At 50.6% G+C, this 21,919-nt stretch overlaps 1 protein-coding gene across 1 annotated transcript; it reads left to right on the forward strand.

Moving 5' to 3' along the window:
• Positions 1 to 384: 384 nt before the first annotated feature.
• On the forward strand, positions 385 to 14,072 carry SLC10A4 (solute carrier family 10 member 4). Its single transcript, XM_078621756.1, has 3 exons — positions 385 to 1,420; positions 11,304 to 11,514; positions 13,500 to 14,072. Exons 1-3 carry the CDS (start codon positions 768 to 770, stop codon positions 14,070 to 14,072), a joined length of 1,437 nt encoding a protein of 478 aa, XP_078477882.1. The 5' UTR covers positions 385 to 767.
• Positions 14,073 to 21,919: the final 7,847 nt, after the last annotated feature.

Raw genomic sequence — 21,919 nt, forward strand, 5'->3', positions numbered from 1 at the left:
ACAATCACATACACATACATCACACCACACAATCACACACCACACACACACCACACAAACACACACCACACAAACACACGCACACACAATCACACGCACACCACACAAACACAATCGCACGCACACAAACACATACCATCACATGCGCACCACACACACAACACAATCACACCACACATACACACACCACACAATCCCACCAAACACACATACCACACAATCACACCACACATATACACACCACACAATCACACCACACATACACACCACACACACATCACACAATCACACCACACAACCACACCACACACACCACACACACTACACACACCACAGACCACACAATCACACAAGTTGGGTGGGTCTGTGGAGGTCTTCCAGCCCCTGCTGCTGCTGTTGCTGCTGTTGTTGTTGCTGCTGCTGTTGTTGTTGCATTTGTCAGGGCGGTTTTCGTCGTCTCCTCAAGCTCCACGCCGAGCTGGGCCGGTGGACGGTCAGTTGAGCGGTCAGCCGGACGGACGGTCAGTCAGAAGATCAGTCAGTAGGTCGGTCAGGTGAGTCAGAAGATCAGTCAGAAAGTCGGTCAGGTGATTCCGACGGTCGGTCGGAGGGTCAGTCAGGAGATCAGTCAGAAGATCAGTCAGAAGATCAGTTAGAAGGTCAGTCAGAAGGTCGGTCAGGTGAGTCAGAAGATCAGTCGGAGGATCAGTCAGAAAGTCGGTCAGCTGATTCCGACGGTCGGTCGTAGGGACGAGCTTGCGGGCGCCATGGACAACTTCACGGTGGAGCTGTCTGGGGAGGACTTCACCAACGTCACCTTCTTCAGCAGCGCCGTGCCGGACGACTCCACCAACACCACCACCACCAACAACACCACCAACAACAACACCACCAACAACAACACCACCACCACCATCGACTTCCTCAACTCCTCATCGTCATGGCTGTGGGACTCCGTCCTGGAGAACATCACGGACGGCGGTTTGGAGCTCGGGGTCACGCCCCCCACCGCGTCACCCCCGTGCGGTAGCAGCGACGGAGAAGGCGAAGGAGAAGGTGGACTACTCTCCACCATCGCCACCGCCACCGCCACCACGGGCCCCACCGTGTCGCCCATCTGGGACTCGCCGCTCAACCCCATCATCAGTGTGTACGTGGCCGTGGTGCTGGCCTTCACCATGCTGGGCATGGGTTGCACGGTGGAGCTCGGTCAGTTGAGCCACCACCTCCGAAGGCCCGCGGGGGTCCTCATTGCGGCCCTGGCGCAGTTTGCGGTGATGCCCTTCGTGGCGTTCGCTATGGCCAACGCGTTTGCGCTGGGCGAGGCGGCCGCGGTGGCGGTGCTGGTGTGCGGATGCTGCCCCGGCGGGACGCTGTCCAACATCATGTCGCTGTTCATCGACGGAGATATGAACCTCAGGTAGGGTGGCGGTGGTGATGGTGGTGATGGTGGTGGATGGGGTGATTGTTGTAAGATAATGATTGAGGATGATGATGAGATGGTGAGATAGATGAGATGAATGAGATGGTGGTCATGGTGGCGATGGGGTGGATGGAATGATGGTTGTAAGGATGATGATTGAGGATGACGATGATGAGATGGTGAGATGGCATGATGATGGTGAGATGGATGAGATGATGAGATGGATGAGATGGTGGTCATGGTGGCGATGGGGTGGATGGGATGATGGTTGTAAGATGATTGAGGATGATGATGATGATGATGAGATGGTGATATGGATGAGATGAATGAGATGGTGGTCATGGTGGCGATGGGGTGGATGGGATGATGGTTGTAAGGATGATGATTTGGGATGATGATGAGATGGTGAGATGATGGTGAGATGGATGAGATGATGATATGAATGAGATGGTGGTGATGATGGTGGTGATGATGATATGGGATGGTGAGATGGATGGGATGGTGGTGATGATGGAATGGTGGTGGCGAGATAGGGTGAGATGATGATCCTGCAGACATGGACCTCAAGTGGGGTGGTGGTGATGGTGGCGATGGTGGCGATGGGGTGAATGGGATGATGGTTGTAAGGATGATGATTTGGGATGATGATGAGATGGTGAGATGACATGATGATGGTGAGATGAATGAGATGATGAGATGGATGATATTGTGGTCATGGTGGTGATGGGGTGGATGGGATGATGGTTGTAAGATGATGATTGAGGATGATGATGGTGAGATGATGAGATGAATGAGATGGTGGTGATGATGGAATGGTGGTGGCGAGATGGGGTGGGATGACGATCCTGGAGACATGAAACTCAAGTAGGCTGGTGGTGATGGTGGTGGTGATGGGGTGGATGGGATGGTGAGATACGATGGGATGATGATGAAATGATGCTTGTAAGATGATGAGATGGGATGATGGTGAGATGGATGGGATGGTAGTGATGGAATGGTGATGGTCAGATGGGGTGGGATGATGATCCTGGAGACATGAACCTTAAGTGGGGTGGTGATGATGGTGGTGAAGATGATGTGGGATGGTGAGATGATGAGATGAATGGGATGATGACAATATGATGATGATGATGGGATGGTGTGTGGCTGCTGCCCCGGCAGGACGCTGTCCAACATCATGTCGCTGTTCATCGACGGAGACATGAACCTCAGATGGAGTGGTGGTGGTGATGGGGTGGATGGGATGGTGATAATGAGATGATGCAGGATGCTGGTGATGAGATGGTATGATGAGACGATTGTTCTAAGATGATGAGATGGGATGATGATGGTGAGATGGATGGGATGGTGGTGATGATGGAATGGTGGTGGCGAGATGGGGTGGGATGACGATCCTGGAGACATGAAACTCAAGTAGGCTGGTGGTGATGGTGGTGGTGATGGGGTGGATGGGATGGTGAGATACGATGGGATGATGATGAAATGATGCTTGTAAGATGATGAGATGGGATGATGGTGAGATGGATGGGATGGTAGTGATGGAATGGTGATGGTCAGATGGGGTGGGATGATGATGATATGCGATGATGATATGATGATTGTAAGATGATGAGATGGGATGATGATGTGTATGGGATGGTGATGCTGGAGACATGAACCTCGGGTGTGATGAGATGGGGGCGATGGGATGATGTATCTACGTAGAACTTCTTTCGCACCGTACGTAGTCAACCATGCTAATCGCAGATACAGGGTAAGGGCAACACAGATAAAACACATTCCTGCGGAGGGAGCTGGTAGGAACGTTGGGTTGCTCGGTCAATGGCCTGCAGGGTCAACGGCGGCGTGGTGTATTCCGCAAATATGCCCGACTGTGAGGGCGGGCACAAGCCGGCGTGAGTAGGTTAAACGTTGAGTTTTATAAGGGCACCACGGGGTGACCAGCCCCTCCCCACCCAGCCCCACCCCTCCCACCCCCCCACCCAGCCCCACCCTCCCCACCCAGCCCCTCCCACCCCCCACCCAGCCCCACCCTCCCCACCCAGCCCCTCCCCACCCTCCCCTCTCCACCCAGCCCCACCCCTCCCATTTTCGGATGCACGACTGACGGACACAATAATCCCCTGTGGGCTGGTGTAACCAGGAGGTTCCTACCAATATTAACTCACTCTGTCTGTTGTTGTTGTCGTTGTTGTTGGATCCTCAAATCTTGTAACTGAATTTTAACCCACTTCCCAATGTGGAATCGACTGCAAACTTCGTATAATGATGTCATACTGATGACAATACCATATTCTATCATAAAAGTCTAAAATATATATTTTTAAACAATCTTTTTAATACGTTATGCTTCGGCTTGGGTCTAATTGTCCACGCTCAACTGACGTTGGCTGTAATAAAAGCGTGTTTTGAAAAAAGTAAAAAAAAAATACTTATTCTGAAGTGTACTTCATACTGAAGTGTCTCAAAAGCGGGGAGCGTAAAAAATAAACTCCACTCATCGATTTCAATCTGAGCGAAATGGAAAAGATGATAAGAATATGAACTGCTCTCGAAATTCCAATAGAGTTACGTTGCTAGAGGAGCTATGTTGACTACGCACCGCACCAGGTACTCATTTGAGGCTGAGTCGACCTAGGGAAGGCCCAGGACCGGTTCAGATAATCGTCACTGGGTGTTGGTGGTGGCCGTGAGCGGGAATCGAACTCGGGTTGCCGGGTTCGTAGCGCAGCGTAGCGCTAACCGCAGCACCACCACTCCCCACCACTGGACTGCGAACGTAGCAGCAGCAGCATCATCATCAGCATCAACATCATCATCATCATCAACATCATCATCATCGTCATCAACATCATCGTCATCATCAACATCGTCATCAACATCATCATCATCGTCATCATCATCATCGTCATCATCATCATCAACATCATCATCATCGTCATCAACATCATCGTCATCATCAACATCGTCATCAACATCATCATCATCGTCATCAACATCATCGTCATCATCAACATCGTCATCAACATCATCATCGTCATCAACATCATCATCAACATCATCAACATCATCATCATCGTCATCAACATCATCATCATCGTCATCAACATCATCATCATCATCGTCATCAACATCGTCAACATCATCATCAACATCATCAACATCATCATCAGCATCAACATCATCAACATCATCATCATCATCGTCATCATCATCAGCATCAACATTATCATCATCATCGTCATCATCGTCGTGATCTCCGCCAGGACGGCGTCGTCTGAAGATCTGCTTCTCGCGCCGATATTCTGAGAACCGCGATGGAAATCCTGTCACAGAAGTCGCCACGATTCATCAAAGCGAGCAAGCGGAGCGGCACGCGGAGACACGGAGCCAGGGAGTCTCCATCAGGGTGATGGGGGGTGATGGGGGGGGGAGAGAGACAAAGACGGCCGGGCGTGGGTGCTGGCCACCCACCCACCCCCTCGTGCGCCGTGCCGGCCTTCATAGGTGCTGCTACTCGCTAACAGCACTTGCCCCAACAGTCTGTTAAGGCTACACGGGGGATCTTTGTCTCTGTCTCGGCGAGGGGGGGAGCGGTGGCGCAGCGGTTAGCGCTACGCTGCGTCACGAATCCGACAGAGGCCCGAGTTCGATTCCCGCTCACGGCCAACACCGGTGACGATTATCTGAACCGGTCCCGGGCCTCACCTAGGTCGACTCAGCCTCAAATGAGTACCTGGAGCGGTGTGCAGTAAACATCGTCACTGGGGAGACAAAGGCGGCCGGGCGTGGTGCTGGCCACCCACCCCCTCGTGTGCCGTGCCGGCCTTCATAGGATTCTGCTCGCTAACAGCACTTGCCCCTTCAGTCTGTTACAGGCTACACGGGGGATCTTTATATTTGTACCGCTACCCAGCCTCCGTATGTGTCTCCTCTGTTACTCGGGGACAGGATAGTTGAAGCAAGCGTTACATCTTCACGTTTCTTTCCCTCCAGATTAAAAACAATATCTATCATGGCACGGTCATAGGCAATGACTGCTTTGGAAACGGTGGCTAGGAGATGTTAACTACCTCGCCTGGTGTACAGGAGGTCGTGGGTTCGATACCGACCCTGACGATGCCTGCTGCTGTATATTTGGAGTTTTCGTGTCTCTCTCTCTCATCATCATCACGGTGGCTAGGAGATGTTAACTACCTCGCCTGGTGTACAGGAGGTCGTGGGTTCGATACCGACCCTGACGATGCCTGCTGCTGTATATTTGGAGTTTTCGTGTCTCTCTCTCTCCGTGGTGAGATGTTAACTACCTCGCCTGGTCTACAGGAGGTCGTGGGGTCGATCTCGACCCTGACGATGCCTGCTGCTGTACATTTGGAGTATTCGTGTCTCTCTCTCTCCGTGGTGAGATGTTAACTACCTCGCCTGGTCTACAAGAGGTCGTGGGGTCGATCTCGACCCTGACGATGCCTGCTGCTGTATATTTCAAGTTTTCGCGTCTCTCTCTCTCCCCGTGGCTGCGTGGATTTTTCTCCGGGTCCCCACCGGTTTTTCTCCCGTCCGTGTTTAGAATCAACGTCAGTTCTGAAACAAATATTTCGAGCTAATAAGTACAGTCAGCACAGTGGCCCTTACGTGATAAAAAATAAATGAACGTTTTGAGGCTGAGTCAACCTAGGGGAGACCCGGGACCCGGTTCAGATAATCGTCACTGCGGTCCATCCCAGAGAGGCACAGAGACCCATAGAGACCCACAGAGACTCAGACCCATAGAGACCCATAGAGACCCACAGAGACTCAGACCCATAGAGACCCATAGAGACCCATAGAGACCCACAGAGACTCAGACCCATAGAGACCCATAGAGACCCACAGAGACACAGACCCATAGAGACCCATAGAGACCCACAGAGACTCAGATCCACAGAGACCAATAGAGACCCACAGAGACTCAGACCCATAGAGACCCATAGAGACCCATAGAGACACAGACCCATAGAGACCCATAGAGACCCACAGAGACTCAGACCCATAGAGACCCATAGAGACCCATAGAGACCCACAGAGACTCAGACCCATAGAGACTCACAGAGACCCACAGAGACACAGACCCATAGAGACCCACAGAGACTCAGACCCATAGAGACCCATAGAGACCCATAGAGACCCACAGAGACTCAGACCCATAGAGACTCACAGAGACCCACAGAGACACAGACCCATAGAGACCCATAGAGACCCACAGATTTTCACGGTTGGCAACGTACGGTGCGAAAGAAGTTCAACACACGCACACACGCGCGTGCGTGTACACGTGTGTTTGTGTGTGTACACGTGCGTGTGTGTACACGTGTGTGTGTGTGTGCGTACACGTGTGTGTGTGTGTACACGTGTGTGTGTGTGTACACGTGTGTGTGTGTGTGTACACGTGTGTGTGTGTGTACACGTGCGTGTGTGTGTACACGTGTGTGTGTGTACACGTGCGTGTGTGTGTACACGTGCGTGTGTGTGTACACGTGCGTGTGTGTGTACACGTGTGTGTGTGTACACGTGTGTGTGTGTACACGTGCGTGTGTGTGTACACGTGTGTGTGTGTGTGTACACGTGCGTGTGTGTGTGTACACGTGTGTGTGTGTGTACACGTGCGTGTGTGTGTGTACACGTGTGTGTGTGTGTACACGTGCGTGTGTGTACACGTGTGTGTGTGTACACGTGTGTGTGTGTACATGTGTGTGTGTGTGTACATGTGTGTGTGTGTGTACACGTGTGTGTGTGTGTGTGTACACGTGCGTGTGTGTGTGTACACGTGTGTGTGTGTGTGTACACGTGCGTGTGTGTGTGTACACGTGTGTGTGTGTGTACACGTGCATGTGTGTACACGTGTGTGTGTGTGTACATGTGTGTGTGTGTGTACATGTGTGTGTGTGTGTACACGTGTGTGTGTGAGCGTGTACACGTGTGTGTGTGTGTGTACACGTGTGTGTGTGAGCGTGTACACGTGTGTGTGTGTGTGTACACGTGTGTGTGTGTGTGTACACGTGCGTGTGTGTGTGTACACGTGTGTGTGTGTGTACACGTGCGTGTGTGTACACGTGTGTGTGTGTGTACATGTGTGTGTGTGTGTGTACACGTGTGTGTGTGTGTGTACACGTGTGTGTGTGTGTGTACACGTGTGTGTGCGTGTGTGTGTGTGTGTGTACACGTGTGTGTGTGTGTGTACACGTGCGTGTGTGTGTGTACACGTCTGTGTGTGTGTGTACACGTGCGTGTGTGTGTGCATACACGTGTGTGTGTGTGTGTACACGTGTGTGTGTGTGTGTACACGTGTGTGTGTGTGTGTACACGTGCGTGTGTGTGTGTACACGTGCGTGTGTGTGTGTACACGTGCGTGTGTGTGTGTACACGTGTGTGTGCGTGTGTGTGTGTGCGTACACGTGTGTGTGTGTGTGTACACGTGCGTGTGTGTGCGTGTGTGTGTGTGTGCGTACACGTGTGTGTGTGTGTGTACACGTGCGTGTGTGTGTGTGTACACGTGCGTGTGTGTGTGTTCAAACCCACATAGTTTGTCCGTCAACAAGAAGCTTAATGATCTCCTTGCCGCTGTTGTCGTTGTTGTCTCTGTGCTAAACACAACACGAGCATCACAGAGACCCCCCCCCCCGCCCCCCGTGTCTCTCTCTCTCACTCCCTCATCCCGGTTCCTTCGTCTAAGCAGGGACCAGTGTGTGATGATGTGATGTGATGATGGTGATGTGATGGTGATGATTGTGATGATGGTGATGGTGATGATTGTGATGATGATGCTGTGATGTGATGATGTTGATGGTGATGTGTGTGGTGATGGTGATGATGATGGTGATGTGATGATGTGTGTGATGATGGTGGTGATGATGTGTGTGATGATGGTGATGTGTGTGATGTGTGTGGTGATGGTGATGATGATGTGTGTGGTGATGGTGATGATGATGGTGATGTGATGATGTGTGTGATGATGGTGGTGATGATGTGTGTGATGATGTGTGTGATGATGTGTGTGATGTGTGTGATGATGTGTGTGATGTGTGTGGTGATGGTGATGATGATGTGTGTGGTGATGATGTGTGTGATGATGTTGATGGTGATGTGTGTGATGATGGTGATGTGTGTGGTGATGGTGATGTGTGTGATGATGGTGATGATGATGATGTGTGTGATGATGGTGATGTGATGTGTGTGATGATGGTGGTGATGATGTGTGTGGTGATGGTGATGATGATGTGTGTGGTGATGGTGATGATGGTGATGGTAATGTGATGATGGTGATGATGATGGTGATGATGATGCTGTGATGTGATGATGTTGATGGTGATGATGATTGTGATGATGGTGATGGTAATGTGATGATGGTGATGATGATGGTGATGATTATGCTGTGATGTGATGATGTTGATAGTGATGTGTGTGATGATGGTGATGTGTGTGGTGATGGTGATGTGTATGATGATGGTGATGATGATGTGTGTGGTGATGGTGATGATGATGGTTATGTGATGATGTGTGTGATGATGGTGGTGATGATGTGTGTGATGATGGTGATGTGATGGTGACGTGTGTGATGATGATGATGGTGATAATGATGGTGGTGATGATGTTGATGGTGATGTGTGTGATGATGGTGATGATGTAATGATGATGATGGTGATGATGATGGTGATGGTAATGTGATGATGGTGATGATACTGAGTGTGATGATGATGGTGATGAGGATGATGATGATGATGTGATGATGGTAATGTGATGATGATGGTGATGATGATGGTGGTGCTGTGATGATGGTGATGATGGTGATGATGATGTGTGATGATAATGTGATGATGGTGATGATAATGATGATGTGTGATGATGAGTCTCTGTGGGTCTGAGTCTCTGTGGGTCTCTATGCGTATGAGATCTGTGGGTCTCTGTGAGTCTCTGTGGGTCTCTATGGGTGTCTGTGGGTCTCTGTGGGTGTCTGTGGGTCTGAGTCTCTGTGAGTCTCTGTGGGTCTCTGTGGGTCTCTGTTTGTCTCTATGGGTCTGAGTCTCTGTGGGTCACTGTGGGTTTGAGATCTGTGGGTCTCTATGGGTGTCTGTGGGTCTCTGTGAGTCTCTGTGGGTCTCTATGGGTGTCTGTGGGTCTCTGTGAGTCTCTGTGGGTCTCTATGGGTGTCTGTGGGTCTCTGTGAGTCTCTGTGGGTCTCTATGGGTGTCTGTGGGTCTCTGTGAGTCTCTGTGGGTCTCTATGGGTGTCTGTGGGTCTCTGTGAGTCTCTGTGGGTCTCTATGGGTGTCTGTGGGTCTCTGTGAGTCTCTGTGGGTCTCTATGGGTGTCTGTGGGTCTCTGTGAGTCTCTGTGGGTCTCTATGGGTGTCTGTGGGTCTCTGTGAGTCTCTGTGGGTCTCTATGGGTGTCTGTGGGTCTCTGTGAGTCTCTGTGGGTCTCTATGGGTGTCTGTGGGTCTCTGTGAGTCTCTGTGGGTCTCTATGGGTGTCTGTGGGTCTCTGTGAGTCTCTGTGGGTCTCTATGGGTGTCTGTGGGTCTCTGTGGGTCTGAGTCTCTGCAGGTCTCTGTGTATATACAATAACGCTGAACTTCTTTCGCACCGTACCTAAGCACTCATCGGTGGGGGTGCGGCGAGCGCCGGCGATCAAACAAATTAAAAAACAAGCGTTTAAAGTAAACACCGATTGTTGTGTTTTAATGAATTAAGGCAGCTCGAGTAAAATGGGCAGCGGCAGCAGCAGATGGCAAAGAAGAGAAACCCACGCCCAGACACTCCCAGTCTCTGTGTGTCTCTACGAGTCTCTGTGTGTCTCTATGAGTCTCTGTGGGTCTCTATGTATCTCTATGAGTCTCTGTGTATCTCTATGCGTCTCTGTGTGTCTCTATGAGTCTCTGTGTGTCTCTATGAGTCTCTGTGTGTCTCTATGAGTCTCTGTGGATCTCTATGTATCTCTATGAGTCTCTGTGTGTCTCTACGAGTCTCTGTGTGTCTCTATGAGTCTCTGTGGATCTCTATGTATCTCTATGAGTCTCTGTGTATCTCTATGAGTCTCTGTGTGTCTCTATGAGTCTCTGTGTGTCTCTATGAGTCTCTGTGTATCTCTATGAGTCTCTGTGGATCTCTATGAGTCTCTGTGTATCTCTATGAGTCTCTGTGTATCTCTATGAGTCTCTGTGTGTCTCTATGAGTCTCTGTGTGTCTCTATGAGTCTCTGTGGATCTCTATGTATCTCTATGAGTCTCTATGTATCTCTATGAGTCTCTCTGTGTCTCTATGAGTCTCTGTGTATCTCTATGAGTCTCTGTGGATCTCTATGCATCTCTATGAGTCTCTGTGTATCTCTATGAGTCTCTGTGTGTCTCTATGAGTCTCTGTGTATCTCTATGAGTCTCTGTGTGTCTCTATGAGTCTCTGTGTGTCTCTATGAGTCTCTGTGGATCTCTATGTATCTCTATGAGTCTCTGTGTATCTCTATGAGTCTCTGTGTATCCCTGAGTCTCTGTGTATCTCTACGAGTCTCTGTGGATCTCTATGAGTCTCTGTGTATCTCTATGAGTCTCTGTGTGTCTCTATGAGTCTCTGTGTGTCTCTATGAGTCTCTGTGGATCTCTATGCATCTCTATGAGTCTCTGTGTGTCTCCCTGAGTCTCTGTGCATCTCTATGAGTGTCTGTACATCTCTATGAGTCTCTGTGTATCTCTACGAGTCTCTGTGTGTCTCCCTGAGTCTCTTTGCATCTCTATGAGTGTCTGTATATCTCTATGAGTCTCTGTGTATCTCTACGAGTCTCTATAAGTCTCTGTGTATCTCCCTGAGTTTCTCCCCCCCCCCAACCCCCCCCCCCCCCGCCCCCCCCCACTCAGCATCATCATGACGGCCTCGTCGGCCCTGCTGGCGCTGCCGCTGATGCCGCTGTGCCTCTGGGTCTACAGCCGCCACTGGCTCGACACGCCCGTCGTGCAGATGCTGCCCTTCGGCGCCATCGCGCTCACGCTCTGCGGCACGCTGGTGCCGCTCGCCGCCGGGGCGGCGCTGCGACATCGCGCACCGGGCGCCGCAGACGTCATCCTCAAGGTGGACAGCACAGGCCGGACCAGGCTGGACAGGCTTGACCAGGCCTGACAAGGCCTGACCAGCTTGGTCAGGCCTGGTTAGGCCTGACCAGGCTGTACAGGCCTGACCAGGCTGGACAGGCCGGACCAGGCTGGACAGGCTTGACCAGGCCTGACAAGGCTTGACCAGCTTGGTCAGGCCTGGTTAGGCCTGACCAGGCTGTACAGGCCTGACCAGGCTGGACAGGCCGGACCAGGCCTGACCAGCTTGGTCAGGCCTGGTTAGGCCTGACCAGGCTGTACAGGCCTGAAACGACCTGACCAGGCCGGACAGGCCTGACCAGGCCTGACCAGGCCGGACAGAGAGAGAAGGGCAGGGGCGGGGTGCAATGGAGAGAGAGTACAACGTCTTACTAACACGTGGCGCCTTACTAACATGCAACGTCTTACTAACACGCAACGCCTTACTGACATACACCTTACTAACTTAATACCAATACTAAGTGACGGTGACGTCACCACGGCGCCTGTGCCAGGCTAGGTGCACTTTGAGGCCACGTGAAGTTGTTGAAGGCTCGCTGCTGACAGGAGGTCATGGGACAGACCCAGCAGGTGCCATGGGTTGGCTGACTTGAGATGACCGGTAGATGCACACCAGTTGTGCCCCCTACTGTGCCAACTCGCTGTGTTTTAGTCGCCCGGCGCTCCGCTCGTTGTTGTGAGCGTCACTCCTCCGCCCTCCGTTGTTGCTGGAGGGCGACTGCCTCCAACTGCCCAGTAGCGTCCTTCACGAGCCTCCTCCACAGAGGCCGATCTTGACACCGCTGGTACCAGTCATCGGCAAGTCCACTCAGCTCCACGTCCTCCTGTACCACATCACTCCATTTCTTTTCTAGCCCGTGCCGCGCCCGTTTAGCCCCCTCGATCCGGCCGAACAAAAGCTGTTTGGGCATGCGGTGGCTGGGCATGCGGGCTACATGACCCAGCCAACGCAGCCTTGCCTGCCAGAGGAGCTCGCCGATGGGACTTTGTCCAGATCTTTCATGGATTCATGAGCTCCTCACACAATCCAGCCTGCAGGTTAAACCCAGAATGGATCGTAAGCATGCCAGCCTGAATGTTTATAACCGGCGCAGATTAGAGGGGTCCACTTTCACAAGTGTAGAGAAGGGAGGGAATGACTTTGGCCGAGAAGACCCGAAGCTTTGTGCTGAGCGACAGACCAGGTAGTTTCCACACAGCGTTACGCAACCGATGAAAAAATAATGCCGCCCGACTGAATTGGAGTGACACCTCTGCTGTCAAACCAGAGCTGGTCATTAGCATTCTGCCCAGGTATGGGAAACTCTCCACTCTCTCCACAACTGCTCCATCACCAATGGGGAGTTGAGAGGGTGGAGTGTCCGATGGTACAAAATACCCAGGCAGGTGCTTAGTTTTGGTGGGGCTGATGGTAAGGCCCCACCTCTTAGTGGCAAGCTCCAGGTTCAGCAGCAGCGCCTCCGACTCCTCTTCTGAGTGAGCAGCAATCACCAGATCATCGGCATACATAACATGGTTGACCAATAGGGAGCCATCCCTTGACTGCATCCGGGCATCGACCAGCCTCCCATTGTATCTGTACCGGATGTTAATTCCTCCGGTACAGCAATGGAAAGCTTCTCTAACTACGTGGTCAAAGATTATGTTAAATAATGTAAGACATCCCTGTCGCACCCCCAAGGTGAACAGGGAATTGCTCAGACTCTCGGCCACGTAGCATTACCCGGGCCCGCTCACCATCATGAAGGACCTTAATGATGATCGTGAACAGAGAGGTCAGAGACTCCGAAAGCACGAAGAACAACCCAGAGCCCAGGCCTACTGATGGTATCATAGTCCCTTAACCAGGTCAATAAAGCAGAGACGTAGGTCAACAACAACAACAACCACGATGACCAATCATCATCGTCGTCATTGTCGTTATCATCTTGACGACGACGTGAACCCCACCCCCCCCCCCCCCAGGTGTCCGTGTGGCTGCTGCTGCCCATTCTCGGCATCCTCTTCATCCTCACCGGCTCCCTGCTGGGCCCCGACCTCATGGGCCAGCTGCCCGCCACCGTCTACCTCGTCGCCGTCCTCATGCCCCTCGTCGGCTACGGCGTCGGCTTCGGCCTCGCCAGGCTCTGCCGCCTGCCCCCCTCGCTGTGCCGCACCATCTCGATGGAGACGGGATGCCAGAACGTCCAGCTGTGCACCGCCATCCTCAAGCTGACCTTCCACCCGGAGGCCATCGGCGCAATCTTCCTCTTCCCGCTCCTCTACGCCCTCTTCCAGGCGGCCGAGGCCGGCCTCTTCATCGTGGCCTACCGCGTGAGGAGGGCCCGGCAGCGGGCCGCGGGAGGCCGGGCCGCGGGCGACGGCGGCGACGATGACGACGACGACGAGGGGGGTTCGGACATCACGTACCGGAAGCTCAAGGAGGACGACGGGGGGCTGCCCAGGGAGGCCACCTACGGATCGGTGGATGCCAAGGAGAGGCACGCGGGTCCCGCGGGCGACGCGGGCGACGATGCTGTGAGGTCCACGTACGTGTGAGTGGGTGGGCGAGTGGGTGGGCGGGCGAGCGGGTGGGTGGGCGAGCGGGTGGGTGGGCGAGCGGGCGAGCGGGCGGGTGGGCGAGTGGGTGGGCGAGCGAGTGAGCGGTAAGCGGTTAGCACTACGTAACCCCCGGGGGCGACCCGAATTCGATTCCCGCCCACGGCCACCACCACCACTGGTGACCATTATCTGAACCATTCCTGGGCCTCCCCTCTAGGTCGACTCGGCCACAAAATGAGTACACCTGGTGCGGCGTGTAGCAAACATCGCCGCTGGGGAGAGAGGCGGGCTGGGTGTGCAATACGGTCGGGGGGGGGGGGGGGGAATCTTTGTCTTTGTGAGTGAGCGGAGTAGGTGGGTGACGAGGCCTTGGCTGGGCCTACTAGGCCTAGGCTGGGCCTACTAGGCCTAGGCTGGGCCTACGAGGTCTTGGCTGGGCACACGAGACAAGGCCCGAGGCTCCAGGACGGGCGATGTCGCCAGCCGCCGTCTGCGCATGCGCAAGGCGATAGCGCGAGAGATACGAAACCCCCGGGGGGTGGGGGGTGGAGGGTGGGTTGTGGGGGGTGGGGTGGGGTCGTCTCGCGCTCCACTGGAAATGATGCGGCTGTGAGAGACCGAGGGGAGGGGCTGTGGGGAGGGGCGGGTAATTTATCAAGGGGGGTCGGGAGAGGCTGTGGTGGAGGGGGGGGGGGGGTATTGTAGCGGCAGGGGCTGTGGGGGACTGAGGGGAGGGGCTGTGGGGGGTGGTATACGGGGGCTCCTCTAGTTACGAACATTCGACTTACGAACTTTTAGAGATACGAACGAAGCTGTTCCGTATTGGCCAGTTGCCTGCTGGGACCGAGAGTCGTAAGTTCAACCGCCGTGCGATTGATCGTGGTGGTGGCATCTACAGAACTTGAAGAACCAGTGGCATCTACATCTGCAGAACGTGAAGAACCAGTGACATCTACATCTACAGAACGTGAAGAACCAGTGGCATCTACATCTGCAGAACATGAAGAACCAGTGACATCTACATCTACAGAACGTGAAGAACCAGTGGCATCTAAATCTGCAGAACGTGAAGAACCAGTGACATCTACATCTGCAGAACGTGAAGAACCGGTGGCATCTACATCTGCAGAACGTGAAGAACCAGTGGCATCTACATCTGCAGAACGTGAAGAACCAGTGGCATCTACATCTGCAGAACGTGAAGAACCAGTGGCATCTACATCTGCAGAACGTGAAGAACCAGTGACATCTACATCTGCAGAACGTGAAGAACCAGTGGCATCTACATCTGCAGAACGTGAAGAACCAGTGGCATCTACATCTGCAGAACGTGAAGAACCAGTGGCATCTACATCTGCAGAACGTGAAGAACCAGTGACATCTACATCTACATAACGTAAAGAACCAGTGGCATCTACATCTGTAGAACGTGAAGAACCAGTGGCATCTACATCTGCAGAACGTGAAGAACCAGTGGCATCTACATCTGCAGAACGTGAAGAACCAGTGACATCTACATCTGCAGAACGTGAAGAACCAGTGGCATCTACATCTGCAGAACGTGAAGAACCGGTGACATCTACATCTACAGAACGCGAAGAACCAGTGGCATCTACATCTACAGAAGATGAAGAACCAGTGGCATCTACAGCTTCAGAACATGAAGAACCAGTGGCATCTACATCTACAGAAGATGAAGAACCAGTGGCATCTTCATCTACAGAACACGAAGAACCAGTGGCATCTACATCTACAGAACGTGAAAAACCAGTGGCATCTACATCTGCAGAACGTGAAGAACCAGTGGCATCTACATCTGCAGAACGTGAAGAACCAGTGGCATCTACATCTGCAGAACGTGAAGAACCAGTGGCATCTACATCTGCAGAACGTGAAGAACCGGTGGCATCTACAGAACGTGAAGAACCGGTGACATCTACAGGAGATTAGACAACTTTTAAAGCGATTCCCCGTGTCTAGTGTACACACCATACAACATGTTTGGAATCGACGGGTAGTAAAGTTGGACTTACGAACAACTCGACTGACAAACAGTACCTCTGGATGAATATTATTTGGTTCTTTCGGTATAGTCACGGAGATAGAAAAATAATAATAAAGTGAAGTTTAAAAAAATAAAGTTTCGATCGCAACACAAGCGGTCGTCATCAGGAAAAGGGGGGTTAGCCTCTAAAGGCAAACTGTTTATAGAGGTTTAAAATGGGCGCAGCCCAGAGGTCGCAAACGGGTTTTGATTCCTTACCCGTACACGTACCCGGCCGCACCAGGGTCGCAAATGGGTACCCGTACCCGTACCCGGCTGGGTACGGGTACCCGTTACCTACGCGTACCCTACCCTACCCGAAATGAGTGACAAACGGTTACTCACCACTGACTCACGGCCTACCCGTACCCGGCCGCACCAGGGTCGCAAACAGCTACCCATACCCGTACCCGGCCAGGTATGGGTAGCCGGGTATCGGGTAGGGTACGGGTATCGGGTACCCGCTTGCGACCTCTGGCGTAGCCCAAGTGTCAACAGCATGGGCGGGGCAGCTGATGTTAAATAAGTGATGGCAGTAGTGGGCAATGACAGCACAGATGGCGGTTTCCACCAATTACAGGGCTGCCAGATAATCATTGCACCTCGCTTTACACACCCACACTGTTGACGGTGGAGATTGCTGCTAGTGGTGATGGTAGTAGTGGGTAATGATGGTACAGGTGGTGGGCTTCCACCAGTAAAGGGCTGCCAGGTTTAAAATGGAAACATTACAGCCAGTTTTGACTTGGACTGGTTGATAACGTCCTTCCAGCGATTGCTGAGTTTGTACCCATCTTCTCGGTTGACATTGTATCTACGTCTGTATATGTGGATGGCTTCATGTACGAATCTTTGTTGATAGCCAGTGGGTTTGCAAAGTACCTTCGTCTTAGAGAAATCAATTTCGAGTGAGCCAAATTGGGTTTTGGACACATCGCTGCAGACGTGACAAGATCTGAAATCGCTGCAAATATCAAAAGCATTAAATTACCAGTCAGAAACATCAGCAAGGATGAGCGTACCTTCGCCTGGCTTCAACCGAAGATAAGGGAGAACCCGTTGGGGTGCCTTCAGTTTGTTTGTAGAATGTTCCATTCCAGGTGAAGTATGTGTTGGTGAGGCAGTGTCTCACCAACAGGGGCCGGTACATCAGCATTCAATCTTTGTTGGACCAAATCTTCAATGATCGCAATGGTGTCGGGCACAGGAACTTTGGTGAACAAAGAAACTACATCGAAACTAACGAGCAAATCACCTGGGGACAGTGAGATGTCCTTAATTGATGATACCAGGTGAGCTGAGTTAAGTACAGAAGAGGTGGTCTTACCAGTGAATGGCTGTAAGGTCTCCGACAGTTACTGGGCCAGTTTGTAGGTGGGTGAGCCAATGGTGGAGACGATGGGATGAAGGGGTGTCCCCTTCTTTATGGTTTTTTGGTAAGCCATATAATCTGGGTGGTCTAGCAGCAGAAGGTTTTAAGGAAAACCGTTTGGTCTGTTCAATTAATGAAGCTGAATCAGTGATGATACTATTCGTTTTTGTAACGAAGTTGTCGGTGGGATGGATCTCTTTCAATTTTTGTGTAGCTACCATCATTAAGTATGTCCCGAATTTTGTTGTTGTACACGGTTTTGTCCATGATGACCGTGGCATTGCCCTTGTCGGCTGAGAGGATGACGATATCATCCGTCTCTTTTTCAATTGACATAACTCAAAACGCTCATCCTTACTGATGATGATGACTGGTATCTTAGCGCTTTTGATATTTGTAGCGATTTCAGATCTTGTCACGTCTGCTGCGAGGTGTCCCAAACCTTTAAGGGCTACATTAATGCAGCTGGCTCACACGAAATTGATTTCTCTAAGACGAAGGTACTTTGCAAACCCACTGGCTATCAACAAAGATTCGTTCATGAAGCCATCCATATATACAGACATAGACACAATGTCAACCGAGAAGATGGGTACAAACTCAGCAATCGCTGGAAGGACGTTATCAACCAGTTTAAGTCATAACTGTCTGTAATGTTTCCATTTTAGACCTGCCAGCCCTTTAATTGGTGGAAACCCACCACCTGTACCATCATTACCCACGACTAACGTCACCACTAGCAGCAACCTCCACCGTCAACAGTGTGGGTGTGTAAATCGAGGTGCAATGATTATCTGGCAGCCCTTTAATTGGTGTAAACCCACCACCTGTGCTGTCGTTACCCACTACTACCATCACTTACGTTAACATTAGCTGATGCTGCTACAACTGAGCTAAGCCCTTGTTAAACCTTTACCTGGCAGCCCTTTAATTGGTGGAAACCCACCACCAATGCCACCATTGCCCATCGCTTACTTTAACATCAGCTGCCCTGCCCATGCTGCTGAAACTTGGGCTACGCGCATTTTAAACCTTTATAAACAGTTTGCCTTTAGAGGCTTAACCCCCTTTTCCTGATGGCGACCGCTTGCGTTGCGATGGAAACGTCGTGGTTTCTATATATTGTTTATTATTTTTATTCAATTTATTATTTTTCTTCTTCTATCTCCATGACTTTACCGCAGAGGTCGCAACCGGGTACCCGATACCCGTACCGTACCCGATACCCGGCTACCCGTACCCGGCCGGGTACGGGTACGGGTAGCCGTTTGCGATCCTGGTGCGGCCGGGTACGGGTACGGGTAGGCCGTGAGTCACTGGTGAGTCACCGTTTGTCACTCATTTCCCAACGTCTTGTCTCTTCTCACAATTCAAGTTCCTAGAATCAACCCACCCACGCCTGCAACATGGCTACATCCCAGAGGTCGCAATCAGGTACCCGTACCCTACCCGTACCCGGCCGGGTACGGGTAGGGTACGGGTACCCGTTTGCGACCCTGGTGCGGCCGGGTACGGGTACGGGTAAGGAATCAAAACCCGTTTGCGACCTCTGCTTTACCGAAAGAACCAAAGAATATGAATTCCTGCAGTCGCGAAAGTTTAAAGTCAAAATTGAGTACCTCTGGCACCTAACTAGTTCGTAAGTAGAGGAGTCTCTGTACAGTATTAAGAGGGGAGGGGCTGTGGGGGGTGGTTTTGGAGGGGAGGGGCTGTGTACTGTATATATGAGCACGGGGGGGGGGGGGGATGCTGAAGATGTCTAATTTATTTTGCTGGCGACATTTTGGCCTGAGTTTTTATTATTAGTTTTGTTGCCAGATAAAAGGGTAAAAAAACAATTATCATATTTTGCTACTGGCAAATGAGGTACCAATGGTGTAAATGCTTCACCCCGAGCTCTCATACTCTGATGGTGCATTGTCTTTGAGTTGTGCGCCTTTTGGCGTCATCTGGTCCAACACCATGTGAGACTAGGCTCTAAGGAAAGCTGTCTCGGGTGTGGACCAATCAACTTCAAGGACAGTGCATACATTATCAGAGTTATGTTTTTTGTTTGCATTATGACTGCAGGTATTGTGGTCTTTGCAAACATGACTCCTCGTAAAAAAAGGTGTCAGTTTTGTTGCCAGATTAAAGGGTTAAAAAAACCAATCATCATATTTATTTTTACTGGCAAATGAGGTTCCAGTGGTGTAAGCGATGGCACTGTTTGCGAGTTGTACAATGCTCGCGTTGGCTTTGTCGTGTTGATGCATCCACTCGTGTTGTTTACGGAAGAAGAGGAAAAAAAACCCAATGTTTACGTTCCATTTATGGTTTCACGTATTTAAACGAAAATAATAATAATATATGTAACGTGTAATAAGCCAGCGCCGCATATCGATTCGAATCGTTCCCTGCGATTGACACATGCTAGAACTTGGGGGTGGCGGTGACGCTGAGGTTGCACAGACGCGGGCTGCGGTGATTTCACAATCGGGTGGCGACGCTGCTGCTGCTGTGGTCTAGCCTATGGGCACCCCCAGTAGCAGCTGTCCCTGTGCGTTAGGCACGCACAGACTCCTGTAGCGTACGTACGCTGGCGACGATCTCCCAGCGCGCTGGATAGCTAGCGATGACCTCGCAGGATCATCAGAATCGTCAGGACACACAAATCGTGTTTATTCTGCAGGAGGAATCCGATGAGCTATGAAGCTTTTTGTCACAGATGTACCCCGCTAAAGGGGTCACGGGGGTCAGAACGTTGCGACGAGGATGACGATGACGACAGCGACTGAGCAGCACAACAACAATAACAACAATAACAACAACAATAACCCTACGATTTGAGTCGTGAGTTGGGCCCCATCTCATTGAGTACAAATCTTTGAAAACTCGACCCCTTTTCCCTGTACGTACACGAACCTTTTACACCCCCCCCCACCTCCCTGTGCCCCCCACTTGTGTACGTTCGCTTGACGCACTCACCCCCCATTCCCCCCACGAATCAGAAAGAACGGCCGATATTTATATCCGCGCAGAAACGAGCAAGGATTGCGTAATATTTGGTTGTTTCGGGAAAGTCACGTGGGTAGAAAAATAAAATAAAGCAATAAAATAAAATGCAAAATAAAATACAAAATCACGACGTTTCGATCGCTTGTGTTGCGTTCGAAACGTCGTGATTTATTTATTTATTTTTATTTATTTTTATACCCAACGTGACTTTACCGAAAGAATATGGATTGATGCAAGTCACGAAAGCTTCAAATGAAGGTTGATCAAGGATTAATAATATTCACGTGTTTAGGTAAGGGGCCGTCCATAAATGACGTCACGCACCTAGGGGTGGGGGGGGGGGGGTCAGACATTTGTGACAATGTGTGACGATGAGGGGGGGGGGTTTGAGAAATGTGACGTCACATCAAAATGCGCAACTTTTTATAAATACAGACAACACGTTCTACTTCATTAAATAGACTTTTTAATAAATGTTTTCTCCTACAACATCAGAGTTGCAGCGCCACATTAAATACGCACTACAATGACAATAAATTTCGATTTAAAGCTTCTTTCGTGACTGCAGGGATTCATCTTCTTGGTTCTCTCGGTAAAGTCACGTAGAAGGGAAATAATAAAATAATAAAAATAAAACATAATAAAATACAATTCTTACGACGTTTCGGCCACAACGCAAGCAGCCGTCCTCAGGTGAGGATGATTTTATAATGTTTTATTATTATTATTTTATTATTTCCCTTCTACGTGACTTTACCGAAAGAACCAAGAAGATGCAATGACAATAGTTTAAAGCGATTTGAAGCATTTTTTTTTTGGGGGGGGGGCAGAGCTTTGTGACGTCATCTTTGAGGGGGGGGGGGGGGTCTGACTTTTTGTGACGAGTCAATCTGCCCAACGTTTAACACTGCTGACGTATCGGCCCGTGTTGTTGTTGTTGTGTTGTTGTTGTTGTGTTGTTAGTAAGCCATTCCTTTCACACTGCGTATCAGTGGATTGTATATTAGTAAGGTGTTTAATGGTAGTAAAGTGTTTTATCTTAGTATGGTGTTTTATTTCGATATAAAGCTTTCGTGACTGCAGGGATTCATCTTCTTGGTTCTTTCGGGAAAGTCACGTAGAATGGAAATAATAAAATAATAAAAATAAAACATAATATTATAATAAAATAATAAAAATAAAGCATAATATTATGTTTTAATACAAATAAAACATGTTTTATTTTTATTATTTTATTATTTCCATTCTACGTGACTTTATCGAAAGAACCAAGAAGATGGTGTTTTATGTTAGTTTTATGTTAGTGGAATATCCATCTGGTACAGATACAATGTAAGGCTGATCGATGCCCGGGTGCGGTCGAGGGCTGGCTCCCTATTGGTCAACCACGTTATGTATGCTGATAATCTGGTAATTGCTGCTCATTCAGGG

This window comes from Lampetra planeri, unplaced genomic scaffold (genome assembly GCF_965212315.1).
Source record: "Lampetra planeri unplaced genomic scaffold, kcLamPlan1.2.h2 scaffold_115, whole genome shotgun sequence".
NCBI classification, from domain to species: Eukaryota; Metazoa; Chordata; class Hyperoartia; order Petromyzontiformes; family Petromyzontidae; genus Lampetra; species Lampetra planeri.